The sequence below is a fragment of the Hyaena hyaena genome, unplaced genomic scaffold (genome assembly GCF_003009895.1).
Source record: "Hyaena hyaena isolate Hyena2069 unplaced genomic scaffold, ASM300989v1 scaffold_346, whole genome shotgun sequence".
NCBI lineage: Eukaryota > Metazoa > Chordata > Mammalia > Carnivora > Hyaenidae > Hyaena > Hyaena hyaena.
This window is the reverse complement of record NW_024080978.1, coordinates 1,075,586-1,095,544: the sequence shown is the minus strand read 5'-3', so window position 1 is coordinate 1,095,544 and position 19,959 is coordinate 1,075,586. Positions and strand designations below refer to the sequence as shown.

Here is a 19,959-nt window from a genome sequence, read left to right as displayed (position 1 = left end):
AATATTGTAGAATGAATATCTTCTGACTACTGCCTTGTTTATGTGGAAACCTTCCTCTCTTATACAGCTAAGTAAATTCATCAAAGATTTTAGTTGCTAATAGTGATTCTATAAAATGTGTTTCTTATTAGAAAATATTTTAATCAAATGAACTTTGACGCTTCATCTCATTTCTCATCCTGGTCAATTTCTGACCCTGTCTCTAATTCTGAATGGCTTTTTAAGAAGTCTTTGCTCCCATCAACAGTCATCTTCTTCCTCATTTCCTGTGATTTCCCTTCTATCCTACCTGTGGACTCTTGTGCTTTTGCCTGTCCTTATCTGATCCTTTTGTTAGTAATCAGAAGACTGCTCCATAGACTGAAGGCCTATGAATAGGGGTGGAGGGAACCAAAGTAACACACACCTGTGCCTTGGGCTCATGAAGACCATGTCTACCACATGCCAACATAACTTCTCCGTGGAGCCAATTCAATCAAAGGCAGACAATTCAGTGCAAATTTAGTCCATTTACTTCTTTGGCATTGTGTGGACAAAACAAACTAGTTGACTGATAGCACTGATCAATTTTCAGCTAGTATTTTTGGTGTTTCCGAGAGCAGAAATCTCTAAAGAGGGGAGCAGAAATACAAAAGGAGTATGTATAATGATCCCTTGATGCTAAAACAAAAAATTAGAACTCTTGAACTGAAAAATATCAGTTTGAGCTTTATTAACATTTGGTTTTATGGACTGCTAATACTAATTATAATAATTTTTATTAGTTATATATACAGTTTTAAAATACATAAATATGGAGGTCAGTTCTCCAATATTATTTGCTGATAGGATGCACAATCAAAATAGATTATTCTGGATCATTGATTCTAAATCGGTGGGCAACAGAGTTATTGTAATAGGCCCATTAATATATGTGGATGGACCTATTTTCTCATTCTGCAGGCACTAAAAATATAATGATCTACTAAGGATTTAAAATGATTTAATAGTTTTTGTTGTAGTCTAAAATTTATTGTAAAAGTGGATTTCTTGTGCCTAAAAATGTTGTGAATACTTGAAAAGGGGACACGAAAGAGTATAGGGTAAAGTCCCAGTAAAAGGCTGGTTGGTCAAAGTAATAAAACCTATTGAAAAAACTTTAGTCATACCTTGGAGTACTATAGGTTCTGTTCTAGATCACTGCAATCAAGTGATTATCCATGGTAATTGAAGTTTTTCAGTGAACTGGTTTTTCAGTGCATATAAAAGTTATGTTTATACTATAGTCCATTAAATTTATAATAATATCTAAAATGTTTACATACCTTAATTAAATATTGTCTAAAAAAGACTAATCATTATCTGAGCTTTCAAAAAGTCCTATTGTTTTTGTGGATAGAGGGTCTTACCTCAATGTTGATGACTGCTGATTCATCAGGGTGGTGGTTAGTGGAGACTGGGGTGTCTGTGGCAATTTCTTAAAAGAAGATAACAGTGAAAGTTGTCACATCAGTCTATTTTTCATGAACATTTCTCTGTAGCATGTGATGCTATTTGATAGCATTTTCAAAACTGGAGTCAGTCCTCTCCAACCCTGCTGCTGCTTTATCAACTAAGCTGTAATATTCTAAATACTTTGTTGTCATTTGAACAGTCTTCACAGAATCTCTACCAGGTGTGCAGTCCATTTCAAGAAATCATGTTTTGTTCTCATTCATAAAATGATGAGCACTTCCTCATCCATTAAAGTTTTATGAGATTGCAACAATCCAGTCACTTTTTTATGCTCTACTTCAAAAGTTTTTTTGCTATTTCCACCACATCTGTAGCTACATTCTCCACTGAAGTCTTGAACCCCTCAAAGTCATCCATATGGATTAGAATCAACCTCTTCCAAATTCCTGTGAATGTTGATATTTTGGCCCCTTTCCCTGAATCGTAAGTGTTCTTAATAATGCCGAGGATTATGAATACTTTCCAGAAGGTTTTCAGTTGACTTTGCTCATATCCATCAGTGATATCACTGCTGTGGCAGCTATCCTCTTAGGAAATGTATTTATTAAAGAATAGGCCTCGACAGTCCAAATGTGTCCTTGATGCATGAGCTGCAGAATAGATGTTGTGTTAACAGACGTGAAAACATTAATCTCATGGTACATCTCCATCAGAGTTCTTTGATGACCAGATGCATTGTCAGCAATAATATTTTGAAAAGAGTCTCTTTTTTAATCAGTAGGTCTCATTAGAGAGCTTACAATATTCAGTGAACCATGTTGTAAACAGATGTGTTGTCATCCTGGCTTTTTTGTTCCATTTATAGAACACAGACGGAGTAAATTTAGAAAAATCTTTAAGGGCTCTAGCATTTTTGGAATGGTAAATGAACATTGGCTTCAACTTAAAGTACTAGCTGCATTATCCCCTAATAAGAGAGACAGCCTGTTCTCTGGGGCCACTGACTTCTCCTCTCTAGCTATGAAAACCCTAGTTGGCATCTTATAATAAAAGGCTATTTCATCTACATTAAAAATCTAGTATAGCTACCTTCCTTAATTATCTTAGATCTTCTGGATAACTTGCTTCTTTACGTTGTTCTTTTTGTTATGGAGATAGCTTCTATCCTTAAACCTTGTGAAGCAATTTCTGCCAAATCAAACTTACTTTCTGCAGCTTCCTTTCCTCTCTGCCTTCATAGAATTTAGGAGAGTCAGGGCCTTGGTCTGGATTGGGTTTTTGCTTAACAGAATGTTGTGGCTGGTTTGATCTTTTATCCAGACCAGTAACACTTTCTCCACCTCAGCAGTAAGGTTATTTCACTTTCCTATCAAATCTTATTGGAAAATGGCACTGATAGGCTTACTTACCCCAGGGTTGCCCCAAAGCTTAATAAAACTAGGTATGTCTATGCATGCTAAGCATCTCTATTTTTAATAACAAAGAAAACCTTTTTGTCTTCAACATGTTTGTTTCCCTATTTTGAGTGATTATGGGCACATCTTACAGATCAGCTTCTAACACAGTATTCCTTTTTATTCATGTCTGGATTAGTTTGCCAAGGCTGCCATAATCAAATATCATAGACTGCATAGCTTGAACAGCAGAAAATTTCTCACAGTTCTGAAGACTAGAAATCCAAGGACAAGGGTCAAAAAATTTTGCTTCTTCTGAGGCTTCTATCATTATCTTGCAAATGGCCAACTTTTTGCTGTGCCCTCGCATGCAGTCCTAATGACTGTCTGTCTTAATGTCTCCAAACATTCCAGCCAAATTGGATTAGGGTCACCTTAACGGCCTTTTTTAAACATAGAATCTTTAAAGAGGAAACTATTGCCAAATATTCATATCCTGAGGTACTGTGGGTTAGGGCTTCAACATATGAGTTTTGAGAACAAGAATTCAGTTCACGACAAGCATTTCCATTATGATCAGTCTAGGTGTTTCAGGAAAGTATGTGGGACCTAACAAAAATCAAAAGCAGTAAGATTAAGTTGACCCGGACTTGATTTGTCCATGACAGCCCCATTTTACTATTATCCTGACTTAATTGAAAAGTGCCCCCCTTTGACAGTCAAAGTGTCTCATTTGGAAAATAAATTATATGGTGGATCTTGATAAAGAGGTTCAAGAGCCAGTGGGCATGCGCTTTAGTCTTGGCTCAAAAAACCTATTGCTGTGGCTAGGGTTCCTCTACTATGTAGACCATCATAGAGCCTGCATTACAGAGTTATTGTGAGGATTCAATGCTTCAGAACGCATAAGTCATTCAGAACACTGATCTGTGTGTGGTAAGAACTGAGTTTAACACTGAGTAAGCTACAGGGAGGAGGATTGTATTTGTTAGGTGTGATTGTTAACTTTGTCACCTTAGCTGGGCCATGGTGCTCAGCTCTTTGGCTATTTCTGTAAGGGTGTTTTGGATGAGATTTACATTTAGATTAGAGGACTTTGAATAAGCTGATGTTAGACTTCCCTTTCCAAAGGAAAATCACTGATAACAAAGCCCATAAAACACCAAAGGAGCTGGTTATTCAGGTTTATTTTAGTCTGGCCAGACAGCCCCTCCCAAGCACCCAAAAATTCCTCAGAAGAGAGCCCCACTGAGCCATAGCTCGAGGTTTATATAGGGAGAGGGGCGAAGCCTGTGTACAGAAGCGAGAATTTTGCAGTTAGAGGTGGGGGTTGACTTAACAGTTGCTTGAAGAACATGTTTGTTCTAATCACAATGTTCTTCAAAGATTTACATCTCAGGGACTTGCTGGAACCAGGAGGAGTTAGGTTGCTCAACCCCTGACCTTTTACCTTAATAGAGTTTGAGATCAAACAGTGGTTGGTATTTCCTCATTTGCAAGCCCCTCACCTTTTGGCCTAAGGGAGTTTTTACATTCCCCACTGATTTTAGTTATCTCTGATTAATCTTAAAACTAAACCAGAGTTTCAGCGTCTATGGGCTGGTAGGTCCCTCAGCTCAGTATTAAGAGTTTTAGGGACCCTACCCTCGATCTGGTGTAAGCCATGAGTTTATTAATAACACAAGGTCCTATAGCCAGGGCAAGTAAAAAGATGATTAAGGGCCCGATTAGAACAGATATTAGAGTCCTTAACTAGGGGGACCAATTGAATAAGGATTGAAAGCAACCACAGTTTGCTTCTCTTAGGTCATATTTAGTTAACAGATGTCGGTTGACTGTAGCCAGAGTATCCCGTATTATTCTTGATTTATTAGCATAATAACAACATTGTTTTCCCAGAGCTGTGCATAATCCTCCCTCTTTCATGAAGAGTAAGTCTAGACCCTGCGGCTTTGGAGCACCATCTCAGCCAGGGAGTTGACTTGGCCTTCTAGATGGGCAACAGACTGGGTCAGAAGTCCCAGGTCTTGGGTCACCTGTTGGCTTAAAGGTTTGAAATTCACATCTTGTATTCCTAAAGCTGAGGCGCCCAAGGTGGCTGATCTGACAATTCCTATCGCAGTTAAGACTGGGACTAGGATATGACAATAAACTATTTGTAAAAAAAAAAAAAAAAAAAAAAAAAGACTGGGACTAGGATAGGTGTTCTCTTCGAAGAAGAAACACGTTTTGTGAGAGAATAAGAACAAGTATAAATGGCAAAATCTCAAAGATGGACATTGTTAAAGATCTGATGAGAGTGCATTATGATGCAATTGACAAAGAAATTCAGTTATTTTTCTGACCCAGAACATTTCAACTGGTCAGAATATTAAGTGATTACCTTATACCAAAACATGAAAACTTTAGGAATTGCATATGTATTTGGGCAGTTGCAGCATCTGGCCATGCAATACAACCTAAAGTTTACCATTGTATGATAGTGGTTTCACAAGTAACTTAGCATCCTAAATAAAAAGCCTAATTGGTCAAAAGACTTTTTTTTTTTAACCAATCAAACCCTGGGAAGTTTGTTAAAATATCTTAGGAAGTTATAAAGCATATCCTAAATAGAATTACAGATAATTACAAATCTTAAAACTTTTTCTATTCAAAGTGGCAATAAAAGATCCTAAAGGTGAATGTATAACATAATATAGTCTTTAGAAAAACCTAGCTCCTTCAACATTGAGAAGTTTTAACCAAGCAATCAAAGACCTGATAAAGATGAAACCTAAAGCTTTGGTTTTCTTGGCAGACAAAGGAGAAAACCTTTGTTTACATTGTCTTATCAAGAGCAGATTTATAATCCAAGAAAACTTTGTCTTTTGACCAGAGAGAAAAGCAGAGTTAGCCTTATACCAGTGTACTTTACAAATTCCATTCATCTCAACCTTAGTCTATCCTGAGCACACATAAATTCCTTTTCAAAGATTTCCCTTCACAGACCTTCTACACCTTTCCTTTGCCTTTAAACTTTGTCCCAAAGCCATTTCTCTCTAAACAACCAGTCTTATTTAGGGCAAATTTACTTTCTTTTAACCTCAACATAATTGTATTTCCATTCCTTATGTCTTTCTTACATATCTCCCATTTTCCTATACACAGGGTTGCTTTCCTTATTTTCCATTAGACTTAAGTATACTTAGCAGAATTTATTTTTTATTTTTTAACTTTTTCCTTCCTTAAATAATTTATGTCAAGTTGGTTTCCATATAACACCCAGTGCTCATCCTGACAAGTGCCCTCCTCCATGCCCATCACCCCCCTTCTCCTCTACCCCACCCCCATCAGCCCTCAGTTTGTTCTCAGCATTCAAGAGTCTCTCATGGTATGCCTCTCTCCCTCTTCCCAACTATTTTTTCCCTTCTTCTCCCACATCGTCCTTCCTCCTAATCCACCTATACGTGCAAACATATGGTACCTGTCCTTCTCTGCCTGACTTATTTCGCTCAGCATAACACCCTCAAGGTCCATCCATGTTGCTACACATGGCCAGATTTATTCTTTCTCATTGCCATGTAGTATTCCATTGTATAAATATACCACATCTTCTTGATCCATTCATCAGTTGATGAACACTTAGGTTCTTTCCGTATTTTAACTATTGTTGAGAGTGCTATGAACATTGGGGTCCATGTGCCCCTATGTATCAGCACTCCTGTATCCCTTGGGTAAATTCTTAGCAGTGCTACTGCTGGGTCATAGGAGAGATCTATTGGTAATTTTTTGAGGAACCTCCATACTGTTTTCCAGAGGGGATGTACCAGCTTACATTCCCACCAACAGTGTAGGAGGGTGCCCATTTCTCCACTTCCTCGCCAGCATCTAGAGTCTCCTGATTTGTTCATTTTAGCCACTCCAACCAGCACGTGGTGGTGTCTCAGTGTGGTTTTGATTTGTATTTGCCTGATGATGAAGGACGCTGAGCATTGTTTCATGTGTCTCTTCATGTCTTCTGCCCATTTCTTCACTGGATTATTTGTGTTTCAGGTGTGGAGTTTGATGAGTTCCTTACAGATATTGGATACTAGCCCTTTATCTGATATGCCATTTGCAACTATCTTTTCCCATTCCATCAGTTGCTTTAGTTTTATTGATTGTTTCCTTTCTGTGCAGAAGTTTTTATCTTGATGAGGTTCCAGTATTTCACTTTTGCTCTTGACTTCCTTGCCTTTGGGGATGTGTCAACTAAGAAATTGCTATGGTTGAGGTCAAGGAGGTTTTTTCCTGCTTTCTCTTCTAGGGTTTTAATAGATTCCTGTCTCACATTCAGGTCTTTTATCCATTTTGAGTTTATTTTTGTGTATGGGGTGAGAAAATGATCTAGTTTCATTCTTCTGCATATTACTGTCCAGTTCTCCCAGCACCATCTGTTAAAGAGGCTGTCTTTCTTCCATTGGATGCTCTTTCCCTCTTTGTCAAAGATTAGTTGGCCATACATTTGTGGGTCCAATTCCGAGTTCTCAATTCTATTCCATTGGTCTATGTGTGTGTTTTTGTGACAATACCATCCTGTCTTGATGATGACAGCTTTGTAGTAGAGGCTAACGTCCAAGATGGTGATGCCTCTTGTTTTGGTTTTCTTCTTCAATATTACTTTAGCTATCGTTTGTGGTTCCACACAAATTTTAGGATAGTTCTAGTTTTGAGAAGAATGCTGGTGCAATTTTGATTGGGATTGCATTGAAGGTGTAGATTGTACTCAGCAGAATTTTACCTCCTAGGAAATCTTAGTCTCCAACAGAGGACTTAGTAAACAATTGAGGTATTTACACTAGAAATTTTTTTTAGATGGTAAATTCAGGAACCAATTAAGCATAAACCATCTTTTTCAAAGGGTCCAAATAATCTTACTTTTTCTGCAACAGGAAGCTGGAAACTCAAACCTATGTTTTGGGGTTCTAATGAATCCTAGTTGAATCTATGAATAAAGACCAGATCCCCAACTTTATGAGGATGAGTTAGGGGGTTAACAGTTCCCACTCATTGCTTACGGATCTCCGCATGGAGCTGAGCCTGGATCATCTGTAGGGCTTTTAAGGAAAGGAGAAGTTTTTGACTTGTCCATTCCTCCTGAAGCTCTACAGAGAGCCTGGGGAGTACTGGGGGGCCTGCCTGAATATTATCTCATATGGGATGTGCCCAAGTTGTGTAGGAGCACATCTAGTTCAGAGGAGGGCAAAAGATAGGAGATCAATCCAATTCATTCTAGTCTCCAGCCATAATTTTGTTAGTCTCCTTTAAAGTTCTATTTGTCCTTTCTATTTACCCTGAACTTTGGGGATGGTAGGCACAGTGTAATTTCCATTCTATTCCTAAGGTTTTACTAATCAGTTTAGATATCTTAGCCATAAAAGCTGGGCCATTGTCAAACCCCAGAAATAAGGGCAAGTCAAATTGGGGAATTATTTCTTGTAAAAGCTTCTTTATGGCTACTTCTGCAGTTTTCCTTTTAGTGGGAATGCCTCAACCCAACTAGAAAAAGTATCTATAAATACTAACAAGTACTTGTATACATAATTTCCTTTTCTTTTCTTATTTCTGTGAAGTCTAGTTCCCAGCGTTCTCCGGGATTTGTCCCTCAGTAGCAAATTCCAGGTGGCCCAGTAATTTGTGTGGCATTTGTTTTAGCATAAATCAGGCACTGTTCCACCAAGTCCGAAAGCATGGGAGTTATCCCAGGAATATATAAATGGGGGGACACCAGTCGAGATATCTTTTCACCCAGGTGGATAGCCTCATGAAGTTGAGTTAATAGGGTCCTCCCTAGAGTCCTTGGAATGATTAGGCACCAATCTGGGTGTTGCCACCAACCATCGTGGTGTCTTTCCCAATCTTTATGGGAGTATTTGGTTTCTTCCTCAGGGGAACAGGATGGCTTATCTGGTAGTGTAGGTTGAGGATGGAGGACTAGCTGTCCGATGTTCCCCACTTTGCCTCTCTATCTGTGGCTTGGTTTCCTAGGACCTCAGAGGAATTACCTCTTCCATACTTGCTGCCTTTTGGGTGGAGGTCTGCTGGGGTCATGGTTGGGCCCATATTATCTGCAATTGGTGATTTACCACGGCAGCTCTGGCATATCGTCACCTTTGAGAAATGAAACTGATCCTGTCTGTGGTCGGTGAAGAAAGTTTCAGTTGCATCTGGGAGTGCCTGATCAGTCAAATCAGGCCCTCCATTCTTATAAGTCTCTAGGATCTCAAGATTGTCATCAGTTGGTGGGCCCTCATTAGATTGCAGCAGGAGAGTAGCAGGATTGAATCCTGTACCCATTGGAACTTGAGCCTCGGTTGGTCCAACAATTGGCCCTGGTATTGAAGTAGTCTGGCATTCGAGATCCATCTGTCAGGGGGCTGTGGAGCAGGGGTTCTATCCCATGAGGTGTGATAACCGTTAGAGTTTGGCCATAGGTAAGTTTATCGGCCTCTTTTACAAGGGTGGTAGTTGCAGCAGCAGTTCGCAGGCAGACAGGCCACCCTTACGCCATTAGATCCAAGTGTTTGGATAAATAGGCAATGGGTCTCTTCCATGGCCCAAGGGTTTGGGTGATGACTGCCTTGGCCACCCCGTCTTTTTAAGCCACATATAAGAAGAAGAGTTTTGGGATATCTGGCAAAGCCAGAGCTGGGGTGGAAATTAATACTTGCTTTAGCTTATCGAATGCTCCCTGTTGGGCCTCAGTCCAAATCAAGGGGTTGGATCCCCCTGCAGTGGCCTCATGCAATGGTTTTGCCATTTCAGCAAACCTGAGAATCCAGATATGACAATAACCCACAGTTCCAAGGAGCTCTCTGACTTGCTTTTTAGTGGTGGGTGGAGGTATCTGGAGAATTGCTTGAACCCAGGAGGCAGAAAGAGACCTCTTACCTTCTTGTAGAGTGCACCCCAGTTAGGTGACATGGTCCTGGCAGATTTGGGCTTTCTTCCATGAGACTCAGTAGCCCAAATCCTGTAACATCTATAGAAATCCCTCAGTTGCCTCCTGGCATGTAACCTGATCTGGTCCAGCAATAGGTAGATCATCAACATACTGTAAAAGAGTGGCCTTTGGAAGGTGGCCTCTTACCGGCAGCAGGTCCTTACTCAGAGCTTCCCCAAACAAACAGGATAGGGGAATTTTTAAATCCTTGAGGCAGTCGAGTCCATGTCAGCTGTCCAGTGGTCCTGGTATCTGGATCTGTCCATTCGAAAGCAAATATTGGTTGACTGATATGACCAGGGGAATACTGAAGAAAGTGTCCTTGCAATCTAGTACAGAGTAGACAATGTGATCTGGGGGAATGAGACTCAAGGGCGTGTAAGGGTTTTCATTTTTGTCATTGGTACTTAAGGGCCTTTTGAGTGTGCTGCTCCCGTGTCAACTAAGAAATTAACATCGGTTTCCCCACTCTTAAAGTAACCATAGGCTCTTGGGGATTTAGCTGCCATGAGCCCAGGTCCTGTCAGTCCTCTTCTGCTAAGGGGAGAATTTGGGCCTCCTTCTTTCTTCCTAGCGCAGGGCACACCAGCTTGTAATGTCCCTTCTCTCTGCAGTAAGCGCACTGATCTTTTCTTAAAGAGGGTCTTCTAAAAGGCCCTCTTCCTTTTCCCTCTGAGGATGTTATGATTCCTTGGTTGATAGGGCCACAATGGTTGCTTTCCCTACCCTTTTGGCTAATTTCTCCTCTGGGGGGAGGGGGTCTCGATTATGGAAGACTCTCATGGCTACACTCATAAGCTTGTCCCTGTTCTCCCATCAAAACCTTCTAACCTTTGTAACTTCTTCTTACGGATATCTGGGGCCGACTGGGCAACAAAAGCTAAGTTAACTGCCTTTCGATTTTCGGGGACATCCGGGTCTATAGGAGTATAGCTCCAGTATTCCTCTAAAAGTCGCTCCAAAAAGGTGGCAGAGGATTCCTCAGGTCCTGTAGGACCTCGCTTACCTTTGACAAGTTGGTAGGCTTATGAGCTGCTCCCCTGAGGCTGGCCAGGAGATACTGGTGGTAATTGGTGAGTGATCTACCTGCTGATGAATTGTAGTTCTAATTTGGGAGTGCCAAGGGCAGGCACATTGAGCTGCCTGGAGAACTGTCCCATCTGTGCCTAAGATGGCATGGCAGATATGGTTGAAGATGACCTCAGCTCTTCAGAAGTAAAAAGGACCTATAAGAATTGTTGACAGTCATCCCAGGTAGGTAAATGAATGTGAAAAACAGATTCTAGCAGAGAAATGAGGGCTTGCGGTTTCTCAGAGAAGGGAGGGTTTTGATGCTTCTAGTTGTATAAATCACTTGTAGTCAAAGGGACATAAATATATCTCTCCCCGTCAGTGGCCTCCCCAAGGGGTAGGAGAGGTGCGGGTGTAGGGAGGGCTAAGCGAGGGCCATAAGGGAGCCCAGTGCGGGTATGGGGAGGTGTAGAAACCATGAGCGAAGAGGAGGAGTCTGAGATAGCTGAAGAGGTGGGGGATAGAGGATAAGGATGACGCTGGTTGGAGAGATCAAGTAGATCTTCCACTGGAGGGGGGAAAGGATAGGTTTTACCTCAGGTTTTTTAGGAGCCGTGGGTTTCTTCACTGTTATTAAAATCCTGCAACCAGTTTTAAGGGAACAATGTCGCAGCCAAGTGGGCGGCTGTTCACATGCTTGTCCTCAGATGTCGATGTAGGGAAACTGGTCCGGGTGTCCTGGGTTACCTGTAACTACTCGCCAAATAAACGGCTCCACACAAGGAGGGATCAAAGAAACTCTCTGGAGGCCATCCATTTCCAAAAACTGGCCATTTCCATTCACAGAGGGTTCGCAGTTTACCCTTTGAGAATTTAACGCCATATTTGTCGGCCCTTTCAGACGTATATATGTCTTTGAAGTTAACCAAGAAACATTCTAGTGGCTTAACCCTGAACCGCCCATTTTGATCAAAGGAACAATGTCGAACACAGCATGAGAAAGCAGACGAAAACGAAATGTTGAGACAAAGACATGACGTAACTGACAGACACAAGTTGTATCAACATAGACCACCAAAGTCCAGGGCCAACGTCTTGGCAGGGAGGGTTGGTGAGGTTCCAGGCTCCTCAGCCTCCTCTAATCCAACCTTTCCAAAACTGGTCGCGACCTGCAAAAACTTACCTCTGGAGGTGGTGGAAAAAAATAAACCTGGACCAATCTGCAAGGCCACAGCCTGGCTCCAAGGTCCAACCGAAAGGCTTTCTTGTCCTTGGGATCTCCTTGGGGCCTCCAAAATGTTAGACCTCCCTTTCCAAAGGAGAATCGCCTGGAACAAAGCCTACAAAACACAAAAGGAGTTGGTTATTCAGGTTTATTTTAGTCTGTCCAGCTGGCCCCTCCCAAGCACCTGAAAAGTCCTCAGAAGAGAGCCCAACCAAGCCATAGCTCAGGGTTTATATAGGGAGAGGGGTGAAGCCGGTGTACAGAAGTGAGAGTTTTAGAGGTGGGGGTTGCTTAACAGTTGCTTGAAGAACATGTTTGACTGTTCTAATCACAGTGTTCATTAAAGATTTACATCTCAGGAGCTTGCTGGACCCAGGAAGAGCTGGGTTCCTCAACCCCTGACCTTTTACCCTAGTAAAGTTTGAGATCAAACAGTGGTTGGTATTTCCTCATTCGCACCTTTTGGCCCAAGGGAGTTTTTACACTGATTGTTCTCCAATAGGTGGGTGGGCTTCATTCAATCAGCTGAAGGCCTGCATAGAACAAAAGGCTGACTTCCCTAAGCAATAAGGGATTTGCCCAGAGACTATGGTCTTTGAGCTTAAACTGCACTTCTTCCTGAGTATTCTGCCCTCTGGCCTTCCCCATTAGATTTTGAAAGCACCAAATCTCCACAATTACAGGAGTTAAATCCTTAAAATAAATTTATTTATTTCTTTATATACACACATACCCTATTAGTTTTGTTTCTCTGGAGGACCCGGCCTAGTATAGTATGTATGAAAACCAAAGCTGGTTTATCTGAAGTATAGCTTTTAATTTTTAATTTCTGGATTTTTCTGTCCTGTATTCACTACACTCTTTGCATGTCTGTATGCAGATCAGTAAAAATAAAGATCTGTGACAGGACTGCTAAGAGAGTACATGGGCTGTTTTCATACCTTAGTCTTTCTTAAAGAAACACTTAAATTTTTCATTCCAAACAATACTTTTAAACAATACTAATATTCTGCATCTATGAAAATTTTCACATTCCTAGTTATAAAAATGAAATTTTTTTCAGAAAGTGAGTAGTATACCAAATAAATGTTCAGAATAAAACAATTCCAGGTTTCAGTAAAATGAATCTAGATTTTAAAAAATTGAATTAACAAGAAAGCAAGCAAATATATTGGCAAGGGTTCCGCAAAGTAAAAAGACCAGCTCAACCATTTGAAAAAAAGTTATACAACTTGTAACAGCAAATAAATGGTTGAAGAACAACGGAGTAGCAGCTATCAAATCTAAGAAGGGTAATTGTGGAGAGGATAGAGGCCAGCTGTCCTATAGCTCCAGGGAGCCCAGACAAGAAGAAAAATAGATAAAAACTTTACTATAACAGACCATTTAGATCTAGGCTCCTGGCAGTTAACATATTTGGAATGGTTACTTAGCATGTTCCAGAATATATCAAGGGATTCTTTAAAATTGGTTCACTTTTTCTGGGTGTGATGCTAAGTGGAAAATTCGGATCCTAGGTTCCTGATGAGGTTAATCAGAATCACTGAGGGGAGGGGTTGTGAAAACCACATGTTCCCTTTCTATGAGAGGTTAGCAACTGGTTTCTAGGATGTTACAAAAGGGAATGAAGTGTTCTACCTTTGGTATGAGTAAAAAAAAAAAAGGGGGGGAAATAAAAATATGTCTTTTTTCCAAAAAAGAAACAAACTAATGAAAATAGTTCATATATAAAGGTGCAGTGGTGGATGGAAATGTACTTTCACTGTGTATATTGTTTTTTTTATTAGTTTCCCATTGCTAGTATACTAGATTACCACAAATATAGTAGCTTAAAACACCAAATTTATTTCACAATTCTGTAGGTCAGGAGTCCAATATGGATCTCACTGGGCTAAAATCAAGGTCTCAGCAGGGCTGCATTTATTCTGACAGCTTTAGGGGATAATCTGTTTCCTTGCTAGCTTCTAGAGGCCACCTGCATTCCTTGGCTCATGGCCCTATTCTCCATCTTCAAAATCAAGCAGTATAACATCTCTGTCTAAATCTGACCCTTCTGCCTAGCTTATCTATATTTAAGGATTCTTGTGATTACATTTGGGTGTATTGGAGGTTACAGGATAGTGTCAGTATCTTAAGGTCAGCTAATCACTAGCCTTAAGTCCATCTGTAATTCCTCTTTGCTCTGTAGCATTGCATAGTCACACCTTCTGGGCATTAGGATATGGACATTTTTACAGAGTGTGTGTTGGGGGGGCATTCTGCCTACCTCACCTTTTAGGAATAATTTTGACTTCTGAGCCATGCATATGTTTATATATTCAAAAATAGACCAAAAGGATAACAAAAGCACACTAAAATTAAATAGAAACAAATAAATCTAACAGTATTTAACACAACTACACAATGGAGAGAAAGACAAATTAGAATAAATATATCCTTAACATGCAATGTATTTTAAGGATTAAAATAATTGCAAAGAAACCTTGAATACTAAATTTGTTGTTGTTGGAAATCTGCTCGCTCTGGAAGAAAGGAAATAGAAATATGGGTTGAGGGAAGGTGAGGGAAAGCCCTGGGGTTTTGGATTTTTTTATGTTTATTTTATGAAATGGCTTTGAATATTGACACCCTCAGCGCAATAAGTACCTATAATAGCAGGCTTTGGTTTCTAAATAGTATTCCTTGGTAAAACCAAGCCTCTTTAATGAGATGTCCAGTGTTAGGCCCAACCACTATAAAGTAGGAGCAAGTCTACAGCATCTAGTGGTACCAAAAGGTAAGGAAGTGCCCAGAGACTGATGGAGATATGTCCATCATTGATCAAGAACCTCCCCACTGTGGACATCGGAACATTAAACCAGAAACTCATAACATATTTTGAAAGAAACAATCTTTGATATAAAAGAAGAATTTGGGGTTGGAAAGGGAAGTACTTTAGAGAAAAATAAAAGCTATTAAATATGAAAGGAATAATAAATCAGGAAACTCACCAGTGTCCTCATTGATGTAATAACTGATTCAGGGAGGATCATCCATGGATGTTAAAACTATCAGATGATTTAAAAGCCACCTTCTTTCAGAGACCGTGAATTGATTACATGAAATTTTGATGCAGGATACTTATATATTTCAAAATATCATCCCACAGATTAGTTATTAACAACAAAAGGAAAACAATTTTTTTTATAGTGGAGGAATCTGGTCAATTTCACATTAATCAAATGATGAAACTTCATTTACATCACAACAATGGGACAAGAAGATATCTGTGCCTTCTGACATGACAGAATGGGAAGAATACACTATCAAGTACACTGTGTTCTTGCCAAGAACATTTAACTTAAAACTATTCAGGAAAGGAAAAATTGAGCAATTCTAAATGTAGGATATTTTACAAGGCAAAAGCCATGAACAAAAATAATTACAATTATGATGTAATTTTGGACCCTTGATTAAGAACTTAAAAAATAGCTATAAAAGACATTAATGGGGCAGTTGAAAAATTTGGATTGTTGGAAGTAATATTGTATCATTAATAGCTTACATAGAATGTATTATGTTTATGTAGAAAAGAGTCTTAGTTCTAAGAAGACATATGTGGAAAAGTAGGAATAAATTTATAATGTCAGCAACTTTCAAATGGTTCAAAAGGAACAAATGCAACAAAATGTAAATAACTGGTGAATTTGGGTGAATAGAGCTTTTTTATCCACCACATTTTCAAGTTTCCTGTAGGTTTGATTTTTCAAAGTAATATTCCTTTATTGGGCCCCTGGGACTTCTTGATAGACTTTGGGCTTATTTTGCTTGTATTCCAAGTTGTTGCAAAGGTTTTTTTCCCCCCTTCTTTTTCAAAAACATGTGTTTCTAGTTACCTTTTTAGAATCTCTCACTTGACATCCAGTTCTTTGAGTCTCTGTGCAATGTGATTTCTTGAATGCAGATGCTAGGAAACAGAACTTCAATGAAAGCAGTTTTGTATATTAATCTCTATGGAACTCCAATTTATAGGAAAAACATTTGAAAATAAAAAGTCAACCCATAGTATCTGATTTACAGCTACCACTAAGTAGATAATGTGCTGAATATAAGTATTTTGTAAACTTTTAAGTGCTATTAAAATGTTATCTATTAACAAAAATAGCATCCATAACAAAAGGCACAGATTTCTAAACCCTGCCTCCACCTTGTTGAACGGTAATCTCTGAGAATAGAACCTGGTTCTACATTTTAAACAGGTTTGCCCCATTCTTCTGCTCACTGCAGCTGATGCCCCCAGGGAAACCTAGTGCTCAGCCTTCAGTCCTCCAGGAGGACTTCCCTGTAGTTACCTCCTCTTTAATCCAAGGGATTCTTTTCCCTCTGTCATGATCTTTATAGGGGATTCTTTTTCCCTGCTTCCTATCCTCCATTGCTGGCTTTCCCTTGGTTTTCCACCTCCCTCTGTGAGCACTAGTTCCATGTAGTTTCCAAGAAAGGACTTAGTCTCACATCTACTTTCTGCTACTCAGCCAGTAGGTGGAAAAAAAATTTTTTTCCATGTCTCTGACTTTTCCACAAAGTCCAGTCTCTCTGAAATACTGATACCTATATAGAAAATTCTGACAATGCAAACCAGATTTATGTTTGTTTCCTGGGTGTAAACAAGCTGGTTAGGGAGGAGTGTGTTCAAGGTTGCATGCAGACTCTGGAGTTGGATGGCTCGGCTCTGAAGCCAGCCTCCACCAGTTAGTAGCTATAGGACTTTTGGCAAGTTCCTTAACCAACTTTAATTTTGTTTTCTCATATGCAGAACAGGGGTAATACCTATCCCAAATGATTTGTGAGGATTAATGGCATTCTATCAATACTTCCATACATTAAACTTAGAAAAGTACCATCAGAATGTTTCCTATTATTTTTATTCATCATCTAGGAACTATCAGACCTGGATCAAAGTAATTTTTTTCTGATTTTCTTTGCATCTCTCATGGGTTCAGGTTTCCCTAGGACTTCTGCATGCCCATGCTACACATATCCTGTGGCCTCCAGAGCGCTGGCAGAAATTGGAATCTGTTCTTCCTCCAGAGCGCTTACTCGTTCAGAGCGAAGTGGAATGAAGACGTGAGTCTCCCTCAGCTGCTGACATTGGGAGGCTGACACCACCAGTCACAGGAAAAGAGATGGAGAGGACGAACCATGAAAATGGCAAAGCTTATTTCAAATGAGATGATTCATATTATTAAAGAGTTTTAAACAGTATTAAACATCAGTTGATTTTGTGCTTAATTGTAATACCCTATTGTTTAATGCTCCCCAAAATACAGACCTTTAGGAATATGAAAATCTTATTCCCATGTCTTACAGGGGATAAATTTGAGAATCTTTGTTATGTATACTTATCCCATTGATTGTTGGGCTTTAATTTTGTTTGATTGTTGGTGCTTGCTGGTGAATGAAAGAATATGAAAATTAATATTTGATGGAAGTAATTGAGTAATCTCATTTACTCTTAAGATGAAACACACAGTGATCAGAATTATATCATGATTGGCAGTATTTACAATGCAGTGACTGACTGCCAGTTAGGAAGAACAGTAAACTGTGATGTAAAAATAAAATATTGATTTGCTCAGGTACTGTTTTTTGGGTGTTTATCATTTAACCTGGATTTCCATTAATGAAGAATATATTATTTTTCTCTTGGAAACAAGGCATTAAAGTAATGGAGAACCAATTCTATCAATACTTCCATACAAGTAAACCTTTCTTACTGGCCCTTTAAAATCCAAAACTTCTGAGTGATCCCATGCCTGTTCACACTGATGAATAAACTTTTATTTATCAGTATTTAGTCACTATTTGGTAAAATGTTCTGAGTGAAATGAGAAAAAAAAATATTACTCCAGGTCAACCAAGTTTTATTTTCCCCCCAGTGATTTTCAGTCTTTCTGATACTGAAATCACCAATCGCAGAGTAGGGTAATATTAGCATAATATATCCTGTAAATTCCTGCATTCAAGTCTATATTTATTCTTGCAAATGTAGATGCAAACTTCCTTGGTCAGTACTTATGTACTAAGGTTGGTCAAAAATTTTTTTTAAATTATTTTGAGGGAGAGAGAGAGAACATGAAAGAAGGAGAAGGACAGAGAGAGAGGGAGAAAGAGCGTGTCAAGCAGGCTCCACGCTGTCAGTGCACCCAGAGCCCAGGAAGGGGTTTGATCTCTCCAACCATGAGATCATGAGCTCAGCCGAAATCAAGAATCGGATGCTTTGCTGACTGAGTGACCCATATGCCCCAAAATTAATTAATGTTTTTAAAAGTAGATCTGCTTAAAATCTTTGTTTTATCTTCATTATCCTTATCAATCAATTCTATTTCTTTCTATTCCCCAACTTGCATTTCGTGTTCTTGCCTTTTTATTGCAGTTTACTAAATACTCAATACTATTTCAAGGCTTGTAACTTTTTTCTCTTGGCAAAGTGCATCCCTTGAGATTATATGTAAACTAATGAGTGCATAAGGGCACTGATCCTTTAGTTCCTAGAAAACAGGAAATTCTGGGGCCGACAGAGGTAGAGGTGGTACCGAGGGCAGGCAGGGTAGAGCAAATAGAGGGGTTCTTTGAGCACATGCTATTTACTACCTGGTATAGAAAACTTTGATATTTGGGGCTCCTGGGTGGCTTAGTCAGTTAAGTGTCCGACTTTCACTTAGGTCATGATCTCGCGGTTCGTGGGTTCGAGCCCCGCGTCGGGCTCTGTGCTCACTTCCAGCTCAGAGCCTGGAGCCTATTTCGGAGTCTTTGTCTTCCTCTCTCTCTCTGACCCTCCCCTGCTCATGCTGTCTCTCTCTCTCTCTCTCTCTCTCTCTCTCCTAGAAATTAAAAAAAAAAAACTTTGATATTTTAACAATTCAGCAAACTGGTTACCAGCCTTGCTACCTCACTCACTACCTATGTGATTCCTTATCAAGCTATTAATTCAAGATTGTCAATCTTCAGAGAGAAGAGAAGTGTTCTTTAATTTTGTATTCTCTAGCCAGCTAGCATATCATCAGCAGAGTTAAAGCTTGATGCTGTAGAACAACTTACTTAGCTTATCAATTTCCTCCTCAGAAATGAAACTCTAGGCAGAGTTAATCACTGTGTTACCTGGTATATATTTTCATAAGTGCATCTATCACCTAATATTAAACAATGGAGAAAGAATTCTTAACCAACTACCACCCCCAGTACACAGCAAGAGGCAACAGACCCAGGAGCCTAGTCTTTCTGTGAAAATAGGCCTGTTAGCTTATCTTCATAGCTGCAACCTGAGGGGCAGACTTCTAATTAAATACACATCTCAGGGCTGACTATAATCCTTTCCAGAGACCTCAGAGGGCAGACATTATTTTTGTACTCTCTTTCTCTCTCTGCCATGTTCCAAAGCGCCAGGGTCTCCCAGATAGAAACTCAGACAGAAGTCTTGTACCTTTTTTTTCTGTGGCTGCTGCCCAGGAGACACCTCTTGATCACCTAGCTTAAGTAACAATCTGAAAGTGAGTTCTTGTCTGGCTACCATCTACAGGACACAACAGATGACTTGAACACCACATTCTTTTATGAAAGAGGCCTATTTGCTTGTTCTGGAGCTTTGGCTTAAGGAGCATACATTTTGTCCAGTACAGATTTAGGGACCTGAAGAGGTAGGTATAACAGGGATAGCGATCAGTGCACTCCATCTTCGAACTCTCCCTCTGCCTCAAATCAGGTTTCCAGCAACTCCAAGAAAGGAGCTTATATACTTCTCTGCTGCTTCAATTTTTGTGACTGACATCCAGGTGACATTTCTACATTGGCTGTTGTGGCAAGATCATACTTGTGGTCCTGCAGAACTATATACATTTGTATACTTTAAAAGCTGCTGCTGAAGGATTTTGCTTTCAAAGAGCCTGAATCTAGTGCTA

General features: G+C 39.7%; 1 protein-coding gene across 1 annotated transcript in view; it reads left to right on the top strand.

Moving 5' to 3' along the window:
* The window catches only part of LOC120243567 (mitochondrial inner membrane protease subunit 2-like), an 827,125-nt gene extending 809,482 nt beyond the window's left edge, over window positions 1–17,643 (top strand). Inside the window, exon 6 of the mRNA XM_039249777.1 lies at window positions 17,005–17,643. Within this exon, the coding sequence (XP_039105708.1) occupies window positions 17,005–17,124 (120 nt within the window). The 3' untranslated portion in view covers window positions 17,125–17,643. The remainder of the gene's footprint in view (window positions 1–17,004) is intronic.
* Window positions 17,644–19,959: the final 2,316 nt, after the last annotated feature.